At 41.4% G+C, this 19,647-nt stretch overlaps 1 protein-coding gene across 1 annotated transcript; it reads left to right on the top strand.

Annotated features, from left to right (window-relative positions):
* The first annotated feature begins 22 nt into the window (after positions 1-22).
* On the top strand, positions 23-15,191 carry ndufa5 (NADH:ubiquinone oxidoreductase subunit A5). The gene is made up of 5 exons (XM_043709147.2): positions 23-71; positions 782-826; positions 2,128-2,244; positions 3,116-3,181; positions 14,991-15,191. The coding sequence occupies exons 1-5, from the start codon at positions 51-53 to the stop codon at positions 15,090-15,092; spliced, it is 351 nt and encodes a 116-aa protein (XP_043565082.1). The 5' UTR covers positions 23-50; the 3' UTR covers positions 15,093-15,191.
* Positions 15,192-19,647: the final 4,456 nt, after the last annotated feature.

Genomic DNA, 19,647 nt, shown 5'->3' with positions numbered 1-19,647 from the left:
CCTGGGGGGGGGGGGGGGGGGGGGGGATCCCACAGTGCACCGCGGCGACAATGGCTGGTGTCCTGAAGAAAGTGAGTGGAGGTCAGCTCAGAAGGAGAAAGGACAGTCAAAACATAATTATTGGTTATCAATAATCTTTCATGTGTAGGCAGAGATTTATGTTATAAATATCATATATATAGTTCTTTCTGCTTACTGGCCTCTTTCTATAGTACACAGTATATTTGTTTTATATATATATGTTAAATATATATTTACCGTTTTTTCTGCTTACTGTTCTCTCTATAGTATATAGTATGTATATTGTTTCTCTTCGTTTACTGCCCTCTCTGGTGTTCAATATATTTATGTTGTAAATACTATATTTACTTTTTTCTGCTTATTGTCCTCTCTCTATAGTATACAGTATATTTCTTATTATAAATATTATATATATTTACTGTTCTTTCTTCCTATTTACTTTCCTCTATAGAGAGAGAGGGGACAGTAAATAGAGAAATAAAGGACAGTAAATACAGAGAAAGAATAAGGGCACAGGAAAGGGGAAGGAGAATATGAAGCAAAGGCTGAGGGAAGTGGAGGAAAAAACACAGTGATAGGTATAAGGGGAAAGGGGGAGGTGACATGGGGAACATTTGAAAGATAGAGAAAATAATAAAGGATGCAGTGGATGTGAGGAAAGAAAAAGGTTGAAAGATGAAGGTTGTCCGAGAGAAGAAATAGGATGTACGCAGCAGTCAACATATCCTGAAAGATAAATGTTTGTTTCTTTTTCTTGCAGACTACTGGGTTGGTGGGTCTTGCTGTGGCCCAGAATCCTCATGAGGTATTTTACCTTTTCCAATTATTTTGGTTATTTGTAAATCAGTAAAATGCAATTCCACCAGTTGTAAAATATGGCCATTGTGCATGTGCTCTGGTATAGTACTTGTCTTTGCTAAATTGCCTGCAATAAAACCTGTGCTAGTATGACAAACATGATTATGATTTAAACATTATGGAATATACTATTCCAAAATAAATTACATTTAGTGAGAGAAAGAAACCAGACTTTCTGTTCTATTGAAAATGACGACTTGCTGGTCAGAATAGTATTGGTTGAACGAGCTAAACCCGAGAGACTTATAACAAATTAACATTGAGACATTTAAAAAAAAATCTCATTCTCTAATGTTCACTTATTTGCAGACAATTTATGGGAGAAACATAGGGACACAGTATTTGGTGCAAAATTTGGAAATTTTTATTCTAACGTTTATTCAATAATTTGTGGAAAGCTTCTGAATTATTGTAAAATCTAATGCTTTTTTATATACAGCATTAATGTATACAATGCAAGTAGACAAACATGCATCCCTGTGGAGAAGTTGATTTTCTGTTGACTTCTTGGAATATGTGATGTTTTTGTGTAATATATTAACTGTCTCAGTGCTTTCATGTTTGTTTCACCTGCCAATGTTTGAAATTCAAAGTAGATTCCAAGGCCTTAAGGTTAAGTTGATTGGAGGTGTACATGATAAAGCACAAATAACATTTTGCTCTGTCAGTGCAGTAAAATGTACACTTGTCTGCACAAGTTTTCACATTCATCAAGGAGAAGCGAAGATATTGGTGGCCAATTTAGTAAAGGAAACTGTCAAACTGCATTCCACTCTAGAAAGCAAGCTGTAAGAAATAATTACAGCTATCTCTCCACTTATATTGCTCAACTAGGATCTTCTCAGTTGTCATAAACTTGTCCGGTTCCCTTTTTGAATGACTGTGGTGAGTTCACACTACCTATTTTGCTAATGGATAATATGAGAAGAGCACTTTCTGCCATCTAAACTGACTCTGTTTTAATTTTTAATTGTGATATTAGTTTTATCCTCCCTATCTAATCTGTCCATCTAAATAGAATATATTGCTGTTACCAGTTGAAACTTAGGTAAACTGAAATATTGCTAGTTTCAAATTGGTAGAACATCAGTGTTCCTTAAGAAAAGGAAAAACTGAAGATGAGTGAACAGCTATCTGGCAGGAGCATATCTACAAGTTTACAACCTGTCCTATTTGAGGAGGTAAAAAGAAGATAAATAAGCCACAAGAAAGTTAATGCTTCAATTTTTTAATATTGTTTTCTTTCAGAATTTAAGGATTCTTTACACCAGAATTCTTACTGTTTTACAATCTGTGCCTCAGGATGTAGCCTATCGAAAATACACGGAGCAGATCATCAATGAAAGGCTTAACTTGGTAAAATCGGTAAGCTAGCCTGATTTAATTGGTTACTTGTTTTCAGTGGATGGTGTATTATTTGCCAGATTGATCAATGATGTTTCATGAGTATTTTCTCATTTCAAGGCCTGTAACTGTCTTCCTAAGTCTTGAACTTTGTGAAACTGATTGTAAGTGTGGCAATTTATGACATTAAAATAATGAAGGGTAATGAAAGTTGTGCAACAAATGAAAAGCATTGGAAAATGCCTATAGGGGCAGTACACTTGAATCATACATGCCTTTCAGACGATTGCAGAAATCAATACTAATAAAGGAACTAAAACTTCAGATAAAGATATTTTATGTAACTTTTTTCTTTGTGTTAATGAGCGGCATTACAATTGCTAAATCGCTCCGCACCAATATCCTGGGTGTTACCATTGAGCAGAAACTTAACTAGACTAGCTGTATAAGTAATGTAACTAAGCAAGTTATTCAGACACGAAGACTTCTGCAGAGAATTATTCATGATTTGACTACTGAGGTTGTCCACTAACTACTGAGCACAAGTCAGGAGTACAATGGAATATTACACACATGCCTGGGTGTGTGCAGCTTCATCAACATTCAGGAAATTCAGTACCACCAAGGACAAAGTAATCGGTAGGTTGGCACCCGAAACGCCTATACGTCATCTGCCGTCACTGAAGTAGAAAGACAGCAATGTGTATTAGATCAAAGATGTCACGCTGCCTATGAGAGCCCTTTTGCAAATGCATGGTGTTTGCTACCTTGAAGGAAGCAGTTAATGGTTCAAAGTCTTAGAACTTCCCAACAGTGCTGCGAACTGAAGAGAACTGAGACCCTGTAAACAAGTATTAATTTCAAGCCACCTGTTGTGGATTATGTATTGCAGGAGCGCAATGTTCAAAAACTAGAAGACAAAATCAACTGTGGACAGATTGAAGAAGTCATTTCACAGGTATGCCACTGTCTCACTTCTTCAGACTTCATATGCAATTCAGTAAAACATATTCAATTCAGACTTTCAAGAACAAGGAGGAACCATCACATTAGGAATTTCCCCTCAATGTCAGAAATCACAAACCTTCAATATCTCGGTGGTCCTGTTGTGTTTGTTTTTTTGTATACATTCGGCTATGAGTCTGTGGCGAATTTTCTTCTGTTTGTGTAATTGGACATTTTGTAACATTGATAACAACCTATTCATCTTACAATTCAAAATGAAGATACACCCAAGATCTTGAGTGCAATAAGACCATAATAAAACCATAAGAAATAGGAGCAAAATTACACCATTTGGTCCTTCGAGCCTGCTCTGCAATTCAGTAAGATTGTGAATGGCCTGACGTCCTCATTTCCACTTTCCTGCCTTTTCCCTTTTTAAAGTTTGATTCCCCTACTGATCAATAATCTATGTATCTCAGCCTTAAATATAAACAAGGACTTACCTCCATAGCTCTCTGTAGCAAGGAGTTCCAAAGGATCACAAATTCTTCTCCTCATCTCAGTCTTAAATTGGTGTCCCTTTATTCTGAGACAGTACCCTCTGGTCCTAGATTCTCTCATGAGGGGAAATATCCTCTCAACATTTAACCTGTCAAGCCCTTTAAGAATTTCATAGGTTTCGATGAGGTCACCACCTCTCATTCTTCTAAACTTCTCCAATGAGTAGAGTCTCAACCTGTTTAGTCTTTGCTCGTAAGACAATTGCTCCATACTAGGGATCATCCTAGTGAACCTTGTCTGAACTGCCTCCAATGAAATAATCTTATCTTAAATAGGAGGACCAAAACTGCTCGTAGTACTCCAAATGTGGCCTCATTAGCATCTAGTACAATTGCCATAAACCTTCCCTACTTTTATATTACAACTTGTATTGATCATAAACAAAGCTTTTCACTGTACTTCAGTACATGAGACAATCAATCAAACCCCTTGAAATAAGGGTCCATATTCCATTAGCTATTCTGATTACCTGCTGTACCTGTGCGCTAGCTTTGTGTTTCATGTACAAGTATGTCAATTCTCTCTTGGTGTTAATGTATATCCTGCAACACAATGGGCTCTTATGACTTAAACTTTTGTGAGGTACATTGTCAAATGCCTTCCAGAGGTCCAAATACAAAACATTTATTGGCCCCCCTGTATCCACTCTGGTTGAGACTTCCTCAAAAACACTCTAATAAGTTAGTCAGACGTGATTTCTCTTTCATGAAGCCATGCTGACTCTGCTTGATTAGGTTAGTAAATTATAAATGTTCTGCTTTCTCTTCCTTCATGATTGATTCCAATACTTTTCTAACAATAGATGTTAGGCTAACCAGCCTACAGTAACACACATTTTGCCTCCCCCCCCCCCCCCCACCTTTTTTTTTGAATAGAGGTGTCACATTAGCAGTTTTACAATACTCTGCTTCTCCGGAATCCAATGATTTTTGGGAAAATTACAACCAATGCATCCCATTATCTCTGTAGCTACTTCTTTTAGGATCCTAGCAAACAAGCTATCAGGGCCAATGGACATATCTCCCTTTAGGCCTATTAGTTTATCTAATACTATTACTTTAGTAATGATGTTGGTACTTAATTTCTGCTCCATATTCTTTAATTTTAATGAGATGTACAAAGTATCTTCCACTGTAAAGACTGATGCAAAATATCAGTTTAACTCCTGTGCCATTTCCTTACTTCCCTTAAGTGTCTCCCCAGACTCATTTTTAAGGAGCCTATAGTCATTTTGACCCCTCTCTCTTTCTTTTTATAAAATTAAAGATGCTCCTTATTGTCTGTTTTTTTTCATCCTCTCAAATTGCCACTCATACTTTTTTTTTCTGTCTTTATAATCTTCTTAGTTCTCTTTTGCTGAATGCTGAATTTATCCAAGTTGTTGTGGTTATCACTGATATTGCCATTCTTGTATGCTTTTTCCTTCAACTTAATATTGTTTTTAACTTCCTTGGTTTGCCATGGTTGGTTTATCTCCCTCTTAGAATGTTTCCTCATTCCTAGGATAGATTTTTGCTGTGAATCATTAATTATGTCCTTGAATGTCTGCCGCTGCTAACTTACTGTCATGCCTGCTATATTATCCACCCAGTTCACTTCAGCTTGTTTCATTGTAGTTCCCTTTATTTCAGTTAAGCACAGTTGTTTATGACTAAAGTTTCTTATTCTCGAACTGGATATTAAGCTCTATCATGTTATGATCACTGCTTCCTGGGGGGATCTTTTACCCTGAGGTCATTTATTAAACCTGCCTCATTAGCCATTACCAGATCCAAGATAGTTAGCTCTATGACACATTACTCAAGGAAACTAGCCTTAATGCAGTCTATGAACTCATTGTCATAGCTACCCTTTCCAAATTGATTAGATTAACCAACATGAAGATGCAAGTCATCCATGACTATTGCTCTAATCTTTTTATATGCTCTTTTATATGTTGATTTATCGTCTTTCCTTCCTAGCGTGACTACTTATTGGGCTCTGTACATTACTCTGACCAATGTCATCTTTTCTTTGCTGCTTTGTACCTCTGTCCAAATGCACGCTAAATCATCCTATCCTACGTCGTCTATCACAACTGTCCTCATTTCATTTCACATTAATAGTATTACACCACCACTTTTTCCATCCCTCTTGCCTCTCCAAAAGTCAAATATTCCTGAATGCTTAGCTCTCAGTTTTGATCTCCTTGTAACTACTTTTTCACAATTAGAGTCATAGAGATGGACAGCATGGAAACAGACCCTTCGGTCCAACCTGTCCATGCCGACCAGTTTTCCCAACCCAATCTAGTCCCACCTGCCAGCACCCGGCCCATATCCCTCCAAACCCTTCCTATTCATATACCCATCCAAATGCCTTTTAAATGTTGCAATTGTACCAGCCTCCACCACTTCCTCTGGCAGCTCATTCCATACACGTACCACCCTCTGCGTGAAAAAGTTGTCCCTTAGGTCTCTTTTATATCTTTCCCCTCTCACCCTAAACCTATGCCCTCTAGTTCAGGACTCCCCGACCCCAAGGAAAAGACTTTGTCCATTTATCCTATTCATGCCCCTCATAATTTTGTAAACCTCTATAAGGTCACCCCTCAGCCTCCGACACTCCAGGGAAAACAGCCCCAGCCTATTCAGCCTCTCCCTGTAGCTCAAATCCTCCAACCCTGGCAACATCCTTGTAAATCTTTTCTGAACCCTTTCAAGTTTCACAACAACTTTCCGATAGGAAGGAGACCAGAACTGCACGCAATATTCCAACAGTGGCCTAACCAATGCCCTTTACAGCCGCAACATGACCTCCCAACTCCTGTTGTTATGGGATATTCATATATTCATTCAATTTGCATCGTCAATTCATGTACCTTATTCCGAATGCTTTCCGCATTAAAATAAAAGCCTTTATATTTGTTCTATTGTTGAATTTTCAGACACTTTTATAGTCCTTTGGTACAATATAACATTCTCACATTCTGTCTCTTCCTTTTATTTTCTAGTAACAATCAGCCTTCTCACTAACCTGCAATCCTACCTTTGCCTTTACATTTGATTTTCTAATTTTGCATGTGACTGAACCTGCCCCTCAACTATTTAGTGTAAAGGCCTACCTACATCCCTAGTTCTTGTGATTGATCAGGACTCTGATCCTCGCGTGATTCAGATGGAGCCCATCCCATCAGAACATCTTCCCTAGTACTAGTACTAATGTCCCATGAATTTGCACCCTTTCTTCCACACCAGTCTTTGAACCATATGTTTCCCTCTTTAATCATGTTGACCTTCTTGATCTTTCATTTGTGCTCAGCTAATTGACTTGAGTAGGAGTCAGAAGCATATAATATCAGCTATCCCTCTGGATGACTTTGATTTGGACTTCTGGAATCTGTAATAACTTATTATACTCTAAGTAGAGGCAACAACATCAACTTGTATATACCTAACTCTTTGTAACATTGTGAAATATCCTAAACACTTCGCTAGAGTATAACTAAACAAATTTTGAAGAAGTGTATAAATATTACAAAAACACTTTGAATATTTGTTGTGCAGCAAAATGTGCTGTTCTCACTTTTTATCATTTGTCTCTGTCTAACCATAAGATTGGATTTAAATTATTCAGTCCATTGAGCCTGTTCCGCCATTTGCTGATCTGTTTCTCAACTCTATTTCCTGCTATCTTGCTGTAACCCTTGATTCCCTTAAGAACCTATCCATCTCCAGCTTAAATGCGCTCAATGACTTGGCTTTCACCGCCCAGTGAGTTCCACAGGTTAATCACCCCCTGGCTAAAGGAATTCCTCATCGCAGTTGTAAATGGTGCCCCTTGACTCTAATGCTGTGCCCTTGTGTCAAAGTCTCTCCTACTATGAGACGTCATAGAGTCACAGAATCCCTACAGTGTGAAAACAGGCCATTTGGCCCAACAAGTCCACACCAACCCTCCGAAGGGTAACCCTCTCAGACCCATTCCCCTACCCGACATTTACCCTTGATTAATGCACCTAACCTACACATCCCTGAACACTATAAACAATTTAGCATGGCCAATTCACCCAACCTGCACATCGAGGAAACCCACGCAGACACAAGGAGAATGTGTAAACTCCACACAGACTGAGTCTTGAATTGAACCCAGGTTCCTGACACTGTGAGACAGCAGTGCTAACTACTGAGGCACCATGCCGTCCATGTGGAAACATCTTCCCTACATTCATTCAATGAAGGTCTCTTCTATGGAGGGGAAGCTGCAGACCTTGCCCTCCCACATGGTCAGAATATCTTCCCTAGTACTAGTACTCCAGTGCATCTCCTCCACTTCCTGCACCTCCGCCCTTGAACTCCAACTGCAACAAAGATAGAACAGCCCGGTCCTCATCTCCCATGCCACCAATCTCCGGATACAACGCATCATCCTCTGCCATTTCTGCCACCTACAGTCAGACCCCACCATCATAGATATATTACCCTCTTCATCTTGTCAGCTTTCCTCAGAGATCATTCCCTCTACGATGCCCTTGTTAGGTCCATACCCCCTACCAACTCACTTTCCACTACCAGCACCTTCCCTTGCCAACAAGAGGTGTAAAACCTGCACCCACACATCCACCTACACCTCCATACTAGGCCCCAAAGGATCCTTCCACATCCAGCAGAGATTTTCCTGCACATCCAAACACCTCATCTACTGTATCCATTGCTCTCAATGTGGTGGTCTCTACACTGACACAGGATGCCAACTTGTGGAACGTTTCAGAGAGCATCCCTGGGGGACACGCACCAAACAGCCCCACTGCCCTGTGGCCAACCACTTGAACTCCCCCTTCCACTCTGCCAAGGACATACAAATCTGGGCCTCCTCCACAGCCAAATCCTAGCCACCTGACGCATGGAGGAAGAACACCTCATCTTCTGCCCTCGGACCCTCCAACCACATGGCATCAAAGTCCATTTCACCAGTTTCTTTGTCTCTGCTCCTCCCGCCTCATCCCAGATCCAGCCCTCCATCTCTGCACCACCCTCTTGAACACTCCCACCTGTTCATCTTCCTTTTCCACCCATCCCCCCCTCACCTGCATTTACCTATCGCCTTCCAAGGTACCTTCCCCACCCCAACCTTCTATTTCTCTCTCAGTACCATTTCACCCCCACCCATCCCATATTCCTGATGAATGGCTTATGCCCAAAACGTTGATTTTCCTGCTCCTTGGATGCTGCCTGACCTCCTGTGCTTTCCCAGCACCACACTTTTCGACTCTGATCTCCAACATCTGCAGTTGTGACTTTCTCCAAATGTAATCTGACCAAAGCGTTAAACTGCTTCAGCCATACATCTCTGCTATTGTGTTCTAGTCGAGAGTGTGGTACTAGCCCTATTGTGATCTAGCCCTCTTGAAGTAAATATTGACATTGAATTTGCCTTCCTAACTGCCAACTGAACCTGCATGTTAACCTTGAGAGTTCTGAACTAGACTCCCAATTCCCTTTGTGCTTCAGATTTCTGAAGCAGTTCCCCATTTAGAAAATAGTTTGTCTTTATTTCTCATAGCAATGTTTATAACCTAACAGTTTTCCGCATTGTATTCCATCTGTCACTTGTTTGCCCACTCATCCAGCCTGTCCAAGTCCTTCTGCAGCCTCCCAGCTTCCTCAACACTACCTGTCCCTCTACCTCTGTGTATGTCATCTGCAAACTTAGCAACAATTGTAAATGTATGCTCTGAGTAGTTGTGGTCCCAATGTGGATTCCTGCAACAAAACCAGTCACCAACTACCATCTTGAAAAAAAATCCCTTTATCCCTACTACCTCTCTGCCTTCTGCCAGTCAACCAGTCCTCTAACCATGCCAAAATCTTACCTCTAACACCACAGGCTATTATTTAACAGCCTCCTATGCGGCACTTTGTCAAAGGCCATCTGGAAATACAAAAATATGATGTCTCCAGGCTCTCCTTTATCCTACTTGCAACTTACTTGATTTTCAAATAATTGGGATAGTGAGAAGTGATGTGGCTGTCCTCTCTTTGGGACACTGGTCAAATTCAAGTAGTTTTTAACTGGTATCTGAGGACAATGCAGACTTTAAATGCTTTATTTGTGAAATAAACTTTTAAAAATCAATTATGAGTATATTTGAATGACATAGATGGCCAAATGTTAAGCTGTATGATATAGTGTGTAAGGTGATGAAATTGTTGACAGGTGCTACTAGTCCATGGAGTTAACGGTGCAAATTCCCTCCCCTTCACACTAGGGAGTTTAGGGACAATTTGTGTTACTGAGGATTACATCTGCAATAAATGCCATTGGTTGCGAATCCCATCAGATCTAATAGATCGGTTGGAGTGACAGTTAGAGGCATTGAGGAATTTACAAGAGCAAGGGGGTGTGATGGATGGCAGTTACAGGAAGGGAGAAAAGTCTCAGATACAGTCAGATAGATGGGTTAACTCTAGGAAAGGTAAGAGGGGTAGGCAGGTACCGCAGGAGTCTTCTGTGGCTATCCCCATTTCAAACAAATGTGCTGTTTTGGAAAATGTAGGGGGTCATGGATTCTCAGGGGAATGTAGCATGAACAGCCACGTTTCTGGTATCGAGACTGGTTCTAATGCAGTGAGGGTTACGTCGGAGTCCAAGAAATCAATTGTGTTCGGGGACTCTCTAGTCTGAGGCACAGGCAGACGTTTCTGTGGCCAGCAGTGAAAAATCAGAATGGTGTTGGCTCGCTGGTTCCAGTATGTACAATGCCATAGGGAGAATATAGAGAACTAGGCAGGAATTTAAAAAGGTCTTCGAGAGTAGTAATACCTGGATTACACCTGGTGCTACGAGCTAGTGAGGACAGGAATAGGAAGATAGAGCAGATGAATGCATGGCTGAGGAGCTGGTGTATGGGAGAAGGATTCACATTTTTGGATCATTGGAATCTCTTCTGGGTAGAAGTGACCTGTAAAAGAAGGACAGATTGCACCTAAATTGGAAGGGGACTAATATACTGGCAGGGAGATTTGCTAGAGCTGCTCTGGAGGACTTAAACTAGTAAGGTTGGGGGTGGGGAGAAACCAAGGGAGATCTGAGGCTGGTACATTTGAGAAAAGAAGTGAGTCAAACAGTCCAAGCAGGCTGGGCAAAGCAGAAAACAAGGTAGGACTGCATTTATTTCAATGCAAGGGGCCTAACAGGGAAGGCAGATGAACTCAGGGCATGGTTAGGAACATGGGACTGGGATATCATAGCAATTGCAGAAACATGGCTCAGGGATAGACCGGACTGGCCACTTAATGTTCCAGGATACAAATGCTACAGAAAGGGAGTCAAGAGTGGAGGTGGAGTGGTGTTTTTGATAAGGGATAGCATGACAGCTGTACTGAGGGAGGATATTCCTGGAAATACATCCAAGGAATTTTTAGATTAGATTAGATTCCCTACAGTGTGGAAACAGGCCCTTCGGCCTAACAAGTCCACACCGACCCTCCAAAGAGTAACCCACCCAGACCCATTTCCTCTCTGAATAATGCTCCTAACAGTATGGGCAATTTAGCATGGCCAGTTCACCTGACCTGCACATCTTTGGACTATGGGAGGAAACCGGAGCACCTGGAGGAAACCCACGAGACACAGGGAGAATGTGCAAACTCAACACACAGTCCCCCGAGTCTGGAATCGAACCTGGGACCCTGGAGCTATGTGGCTGCAGTACTAACCATGAGCCGCCGTGCCACCCCTTGTTCCTTCCAAAGTGAATCACCTCACATTTTTCTGCATTAAACTCCATTTGCCACCCCTCAGCCCAGGTGTGCAGCTTATCTATGTCCCGCTGTAACTTGCAACATTCTTCAGCACGATCCTCAACTCCACTGACCTTCGTGTCATTCACAAATTTACTAACCATCCTTCTACACCCTCATCCAGGTCACTTAGCAAAATGATAAACTGCAGTGGCCCCAAAACAGATCCTTGTGGTACACGACTTGTAACTGAACTTCAGAATGAACTTTTCCATTCAACCACCACCCTCTGCCTTCTTTCAGCTAGCCAATTTCTGATCCAAACCGCTAAATCACCCTCCATCTCATGCCTCCATATTTTGTGCAATAGCCTACCGTGGGGAACCTTCTCAAACTCCTTACTGAAATCTATTTACACACCAACTGCTTTACCTTCATCCACCAGCTTGGTCACCTTCTCAAAGAACTCAGTAAGGCTTGTGCCATGTTGATTATTTGGGTGGAAGTGAGAAATAAGAAAGTGATTATAGGAATTGCATTATACACCAGCTAATAGTCTGCGTGAAATTGAGTAACAAATTTGTAAGGAGATCTCGGTTATCTGCAAGAATAATAGGGTGGTTACGGTAGGGGATTTTAACTTTCCAAACATAGTCTGGGATTGCCGTAGTGTTAAGGGTTTAAATGGAGAGGAACTCAAGTGTGTCCAAGAAAACGTTCTGTTTCAGTATGTGGATGTACCTACTAGAGAAAGTGCAAAGTTTGGCCTACTCTTGGGACATAAGGCAGGGCAGGTGACTGAGGTGTCAGTGGGGGAGCACTTTGGGCCCAGCGACCATAATTCTATTAATTTTAAAATAGTGATGGAAAAGGATAGACCAGATCTAAAAATTGAAGTCCTAAATTGGAGAAAGGCCAATTTTGACGGTATTAGGAAAGAACTTTTGAAAGCTGATTGGAGGCAGATGTTCGCAGGTAAAGGGACAGCTGGAAAATGGGATGCCTTCGGAAATGAGATAACGAGAGTCCAGAGACCAGTATATTCCTGTCAGGGTGAAAGGAAAGGCTGGTACTTTTAGGGAATGCTGGATGACTAAACAAATTGGGGATTTGGTTAAGAAAAAGAAGGACGCATATGTTGGGTATAGACAGGATAGATCGAGTGAATCCTTAGAGTATAAAGCCAGTAGGAGTTTATTTAAGAGGGAAATCAGGAAGGCAAAAAGGGGACATGAGATATCTTTGGCAAATAGAATTAAGGAGAATCCAAAGGGTTTTTACAAATATATTAAGGACAAAAAGGTAACTAGTGAAAGCATAGGGCCCCTCAAAGATCAGCAAGGGGGCCTTTTATGTGGAGCCACAGAAAATGGGGGAAATATTAAATGAGTATTTTGCATCAGTGTTTACTGTGGAAAAGGATATGGAAGATATAGACTGCAGGGAAATAGATGGTGACATCTTGAAAAATGTCCAGATCAGAGGAAGTGCTGGATGTCTTGAAATGCATAAAAGGGGATAAATCCCCAGGACCTGATCAGGTGTACCTTGGAACTCTGTGGGAAACTAGGGAAGTGATTGCGAGGCCTTTGCTGAGATATTTGTATCATCAATAGTCACAGGTGAGGTGCCAGAAAACTGGAGGTTGGCTAACGTGTTGCCACTGTTTAAGAACGATGGTAAGGACAAACCAGGGAACTATGGACCAGTGAGCCTGATGTTGGTGATGGGCAAATTGTTGGAGGGAATCCTGAGGGACAGGATGTGCATGTATTTGGAAAGGCAAGGACTGATTAGGGATAGTCAACATGGCTTTGTGCGTGGGAAATCATGTCTCATGAACTTGGTAGAGTTTTTTGAAAAAGTAACAAAGTGGATTGAGGGTTGAGCGGTGGATGTGATCTCTATGGACTTCAGTAAGGCGTTCGACAAGGTTCCCATAGGAGATTGATTAGCACGGTTAGATCTCATGGAATACAGGGAGAACTAGCCATTTGGATACAGAACTGGCTCAAAGGTAGAAGACAGGGTGGTGGTGGAGGGTTGTTTTTCAGACTGGAGGCCTATGATCAGTGGAGTGCCACAAGGATCGGTGCTAGGTCCACTGCTTTTCGTCATTATATAAATGATTTGGATGTGAGCTTAAGAGATATAGTTAGTAAGTTTGCAGATGACACCAAAATTGGAAGTGTAGTGGACAGCGAAGGAGGTTACCTCAGATTACAACAGGATCTGGATCAGATGGGCTAATGGGCTGAGGAGTGGCAGATGGAGTTTAATTTAGATAAATGTGAGGTGCTGCATTTTAGGAAAGCAAATCTTAGCAGGACTTATACACTTAATGGTAAGGTCCTAGGGAGTGTTGCTGAACAAAGAGACCTTGGAGTGCAGGTTCATAGTTCCTTGAAAGTAGAGTTGCAGATAGATAGGATAGTGAAGAAGGCATTTGGTCAGAGTATTGAGTACAGGAGTTGGGAGGTCTTGCTACAGCTGTACAGGACATTGGTTAGGCCACTTTTGAAATATTGTGTGAAATTCTGGTCTCCTTCCTATTGGAAATATGTTGTGAAACTTGAAAGGGTTTAGAAAGGATGTATAAGGATGTTGCATGGTTAGAGGATTTGAGCTATAGGGAGAGTTTTAACAGGCTAGGGCTGTTTTTCCTGGAGCGTTGGAGGCTGAGGGGTGACCTTATAGAGGTTTATAAAATCATGAGGGGCATGGATAAGGTAAATAGACAAGGTCTCTTTCCTGGGATGGGGGGAGTTGGGAGTGAGAGGACATAGGTTTAGGGTGAGAGGGGAAAGATATGAGACCTAAAGGGCAACTTTTTCACACAGAGGGTGGTGCGTGTGTGGAATGGGCTGCCAGAGGAAGTGGTGGAGGCCAGTACAATTGCAACATTTAAGAGGCATTTGGATGAGTATATGAATTGGAAGGGTTTGGAGGGATATGGGCTGGGTGCTGCCAGGTGGAACTAGATTGGGTTGGGATATCTGCTCAGCATGGATGAGTTGGACCGAAGGGTCTGTTTCCATTCTGTACATCTCTATGACTCTGTCTCTGCTCAAAAGATTGCTGCACTCTCATGTTGGAGAATGAGAATAGTTATTTTCTGATATTTGTCTAACTTTTTACTGACTTCACTGGTTCTTTACTCGTGACAAGATATTATGGGATCAACACGTTTTTTTCTTGAAGTTGTTGATTTCACTAAGATAAAGAGGTTAACGTTTGAAAACAGCCAGGCTTTGGCAGATAACGTACGTTTTTTTGTGAAGATCCGAATCACAAGTGGCTGCTTTATTAGCTCTGATGTAGTGCAATGGTTAAGATGTTGTTAAATATTTTTGGAGAGTGACGTAGTCTCTAATGTCTTTCAAAGTTTGTGGTTTTTAAGACTCAATTAAGCTAAAAGTAGAGATTGGACAGAATTAATCATATTTCTTTTCAACTCTAAAATCAACTATCAGTTGGAAGACTAAATGTTTTAAATGTTATTAGACTACCCTTGGCTAATAATTTGTATTTCAATTACAGGCTGAGAGTGAACTTTCTCTGGCATACAAAATGGTCAAGTGGAAACCTTGGGAACCATTAATAGAAGAAGCCCCTCACAACCAATGGAAATGGCCAGTTTAAATTTTATGTAAATTACGTTGCTTTATTCAGAAAATCATACCGTCTGTTCTGTCAGTTTCAACTGGTATCAATGTTATTAAAATTTATTGGTGAAACATTCTTTGCTTCATTTTTAACTTTTGTCATGGCACAATATCTGAAATGAGCTATAAATGTATGCCTTTAATCCTGTGAATGTAGCAGAATAATCACCTTTTGCACTGTCTACTGTGGTAGTCTATCTGCAAGATTGAATATTGTCAGTGTGGATGTACATCCTGGAAAAGTGGGAGCAGCAACAAGAAGAATTGGCTGTGGATGAAAGAGGGGCAGCCCCTCTCTGACTGCAAATTGAAGTGTAAACCAAAGAAAAACATGTCCTTCCGTTGAGTGTTCGGCTCCGATGAGCATGTTTAAGGAGGAAAAAAATGTTGGCACACCTATCCCCTCACCTCTATCCAGGGCCCCAAACAGTTCATCCAGATGAGATAGAGGTTCACCTGCTTCTCCACTAACCTAATTTACTATTATCTGATGCTCCTGATTTTGACTTCTCTACATTGGGGAGACCAAACGTAAACAAAGGGCACGTTTCGCTGAGCATCTCGCCCAGTCACCGCCCATTTTAATTCTCCTTCCCATTCCCTTTCCGACATGACCATCGTTGGCCTCCTCCATTGCTGCAATGAATCAGACCACAAACTGGAGGAACAACAACGGGCGGCACGGTGGCCCAGTGGTTAGCACTGCTGCCTCACAGCGCCTGTAGACCCGGGTTCAATTCCCGACTCAGGTGACTGACTGTGTGGAGTTTGCACATTCTCCCCGTGTCTGCGTGGGTTTCCTCCGGGTGCTCCGGTTTCCTCCCACAGTCCAAAAGATGTGCGGGTCAGGTGAATTGGCCATGCTAAATTGCCCGTAGTGTTAGGTTAAAGGGGTGGATGTAGGGGTATGGGTGGGTTGCGCTTCGGCGGGTCGGTGTGGACTTGTTGGGCCGAAGGGCCTGTTTCCACACTGTAAGTAATCTAATCTAAGTAATCTAATCTAATCTAACAACATTTGAATTCTCTAATTTTAAATAACCCTTCTTCCCATTACTTGATTCCCTTCCCAGCCCCTCCCCCTTCCTTCCATGTCTCTCAGCGACGCTTCCTTCTGGCCACAAACTGGATTCATTCCTCCCATCAACCAAGCAGGTCGTACCTTCTGCCTGTGTTCACCTATCCCCATCTCCCCACCCTGCCCTTCCACCACCCCTTTATCTACAACCCACCTGACACCTACCCTCAGTCTGGAAGAAGAATTACACCTGAAACATTGACTTCTCCGCCTCCTGATGCCGCTTGGCTTGGTGTGTTCTTCCAGTCTCCTCCTTGTCTATCTTGGATTCCAGCATCTGCAGTTTTTTTTCGTCTCTGTTTTAAGGAGTCAGCCTGTTTTAGGCAGTTATCCCATGTTCTTAGAAGTTAACTGTCAGCCATCACATCTCAGGGAAAATTGGGTACCTTTTTCTTATTCACAGGCCAGCATTTATTGCCAAACTCTAATTGCCAGGAGGGTGGTTAAGGGTCAACCATGTGGGTCTGGAGTTGCATGTAGGCCAGACTAGGTAAGGATGGTAGTTTTCTTCCCTAAAGGACATTAGTGTACTGGGATAATTCTGAAAATGTCTCAATTACTATATATACTCGAATAATAGCCAATCTCTCACAAAAGTCAACCCTCTTTTCAGCCAAAAAATTTGGAATTTTTCATATCTTGTGTAAAAGTTGACCCCAGTTCTTCACATAACAGATCAACATTTGAAGAGTCTACAGGAATAGTGCCAGAAGACTGGAGGATAGCAAAGCTTGTCCCCTTGTTCAAGAAGAGGAAGTAGAGACAACCCTGGTAATTATAGACCAGTGAGCCTTACCAGTGGGTAAAATCTTGGAAAAAGCTATAAGAGAGAGGATATATAATAATCTAGAAAGGAATAAGTTGATTAGGAATAGTCAACATGGTTTTGTGAAGGGTAGGTTGTGAGGCACAAACTTGATTGAGTTCTTTGAGAAGGTGACCAAACAGGTGGATGAAGGTAAAGCGGTTGATGTGTAAATGGATTTCAATAAGGCGCTTGATAAGGTTCCCCACGATAGGCTATTGCACAATATATGGAGGCGTGAGATTTGAGGGTGATTTAGAGGTTTGGATCAGAAATTGGCTAGCTGAAAGAAGGCAGAGGATGGTGGTTGATGGGAAATGTTCATTCTGGAGTTCATTTACAAGTGGTGTACCACAAGGATCTGTTTTGGGGCCACTGCAGTTTATCATTTGTCTATGTGACCTGGATGTGGGCATAGAAGGATGGTTAGTAAATTTGTGAGTGACACTAAGGTCAGTGGAGTTGCGGATAGTGCTGAAGAATATTGCAAGTTACAGCGGAACATAGATAAGCTGCAGAGCTGGGCTGAGGGGTGACAAATGGGGTTTAATGCGGAAAAAGTGTGAGGTGATTCATTTTGGAAGGAGCAACCGGAATGCAGAATACTGGGCTAATGGTAAGATTCTTGGTAGTGTAGATGAGCAGAAAGATATGTGTCCATGTACGTAGATCCCCTGAAAGTTGTCCCCCAGGTTGATAGGGTTGTTAAGAAGATATATATGGTGTGTTAGCTTTCATTGGTAGAGGGATTGAGTTTCAGAGCCATGAGGTCAAATTGCAGCTGTACAAAACTCTGGTGCAGCCACACTTGGAGTATTGCGTACAATTCTGGTCACCGCATTGTAAGAAGGATGTGGAAGTGTTGGAAAGGCTTTGGAGGATACTTACCAGGATGTTGCCTGGTATGGAGGGAAGGTCTTAGGAGAGGCTGATGGACTTGAGGCTGTTTTCATTAGAGAGAAGAAGGTTGAGAGGTGACTTAATTGAGATATATACGATAATCAGAGGGTTAGAGAGGGTGGACAGTGAGAGCCTTTTTCCTCGGATGTTGATGGCAAGGACAAGGTGATATCGCTTTAAAATGGGGGGGGGGGGGGGGGGGGGTGATAGATACAGGACAGATGTTAGAGGTAGTTTCTTTACTCAGTAGTAGTGGTGTGGAACACCCTGACTGCAACAGTAGTAGACTTTAAGGGCATTTAAGTGGTTATTGGATAAACAAATGGATGAAAATGGAATAATGTAGGTTAGATGGGCTTCAGATTGGTTCCACAGGTAGGCGCAACATTGAGGGTCAAAGGGCCTGTACTACACTGTAGTATTCTATGTTCTGAGTCAGTGTGCCAGCTGCTCCGCTCCACTCTGGATTTTCAGAATTAGTGTAATTTGGTTTTTTTACTTTATTTGTTTAGAGATCAGTTGGGCTTCTACTAATGATATGGTATGAATTTCAGCCACTCAAAAGTAGTACCCGTTTACTAGTTGACCACACAAGTTTAACCCGAAAAGTAGTTTAAAAAATTTGACTATTACTCAAGTATGTATGGTAATTTTGATCTGTAGGAACAAATGCATTGTCACACTATTTCCTTATTTTCTCTGGCTAAAATCCAGTGACAGCAGCCATACTACTTACTAAACCACCAAATAGGAGGCCATTCAGTTACTGTTTGCACAGATAAGGGTGCCAAACCTGAAAATTTCCTGTTCTGTGTGATTCAGTTGTTCACTGCTTTGGTTGGTTGAATTTTCAGGAAGCCTGGACTGTTGTATTTGAATAAGTTCCTAAAAAGCTGCAGACATTTCTTAGCTATCAACATTGCAAAGTTCCATGATTCACTCATTCATGAGTGAAAGAATACTTGAAGTTGAATGCAAACCAAGCTTAGTTTTCTGACTTCTTAAGAACTTTAAATAGGCTCCAGAACATTACAGCATACAGTAAAGAAAGAACTATAAGGGCATGATGTTGGGAAATGTTGGATTGGACCAGTCCCCTGACTATACTCAGATCACCCTTGATTTAGGGTTAATCCATACTATTCACCATCTTCTGCAAAAGGTTGTTTTTATTGATGATGAAAGCAGTGTTCGTGAATCAGTTTTACTTCTGTTGCATTAAGTCCATTTGCTGTGAAATTACTATGTTGAATTCTTGTGGATTTTACTGTGTCCACGTCGCAACTGTCTTTGCTTCTATAAATGAGTGTACTTCAAAACTAATTAATTGACTATACAACACTTTGGTAATGCCCCATGGAGACTGAGCTGTAATAAAAGCATAAACTTGCAATGAGATTCCACCACCCTTTCAGGTAGCATATTCCCAATATTAGTAACCTGGCTTATTTATCGATTTGTTTTACCTCAAGCAACCAAGTTACTAAAACATTTGACAGAAGAATGGATTCTTCCTATTTACTCTAACAAAATTCCTGATCGTTTTATGGTCTCTTGTCTTTGCTGTCAGGAGCACAATTATAGCTTCTAGAGGCTTGTCACATAGCTCCCTCATCCCCAGCATCACCTTGGAAAACATGCTCCTTTATAACTGTTCCAGAGAGTAGTGATCCTTTTGAAATGTAGTATTCATTTTGAAATGTAGTGTTCAAAATTATCTGAGATTAGTTTTCAGTTGTCACCACACTAGGT

Source organism: Chiloscyllium plagiosum, unplaced genomic scaffold (genome assembly GCF_037043375.1).
Source record: "Chiloscyllium plagiosum isolate Xiang-an unplaced genomic scaffold, Cpla_swu_hap1 HiC_scaffold_19, whole genome shotgun sequence".
NCBI classification, from domain to species: Eukaryota; Metazoa; Chordata; class Chondrichthyes; order Orectolobiformes; family Hemiscylliidae; genus Chiloscyllium; species Chiloscyllium plagiosum.
Note: the sequence above shows the minus strand (reverse complement) of the source record. Positions and strands in the feature narration are given on the sequence as shown.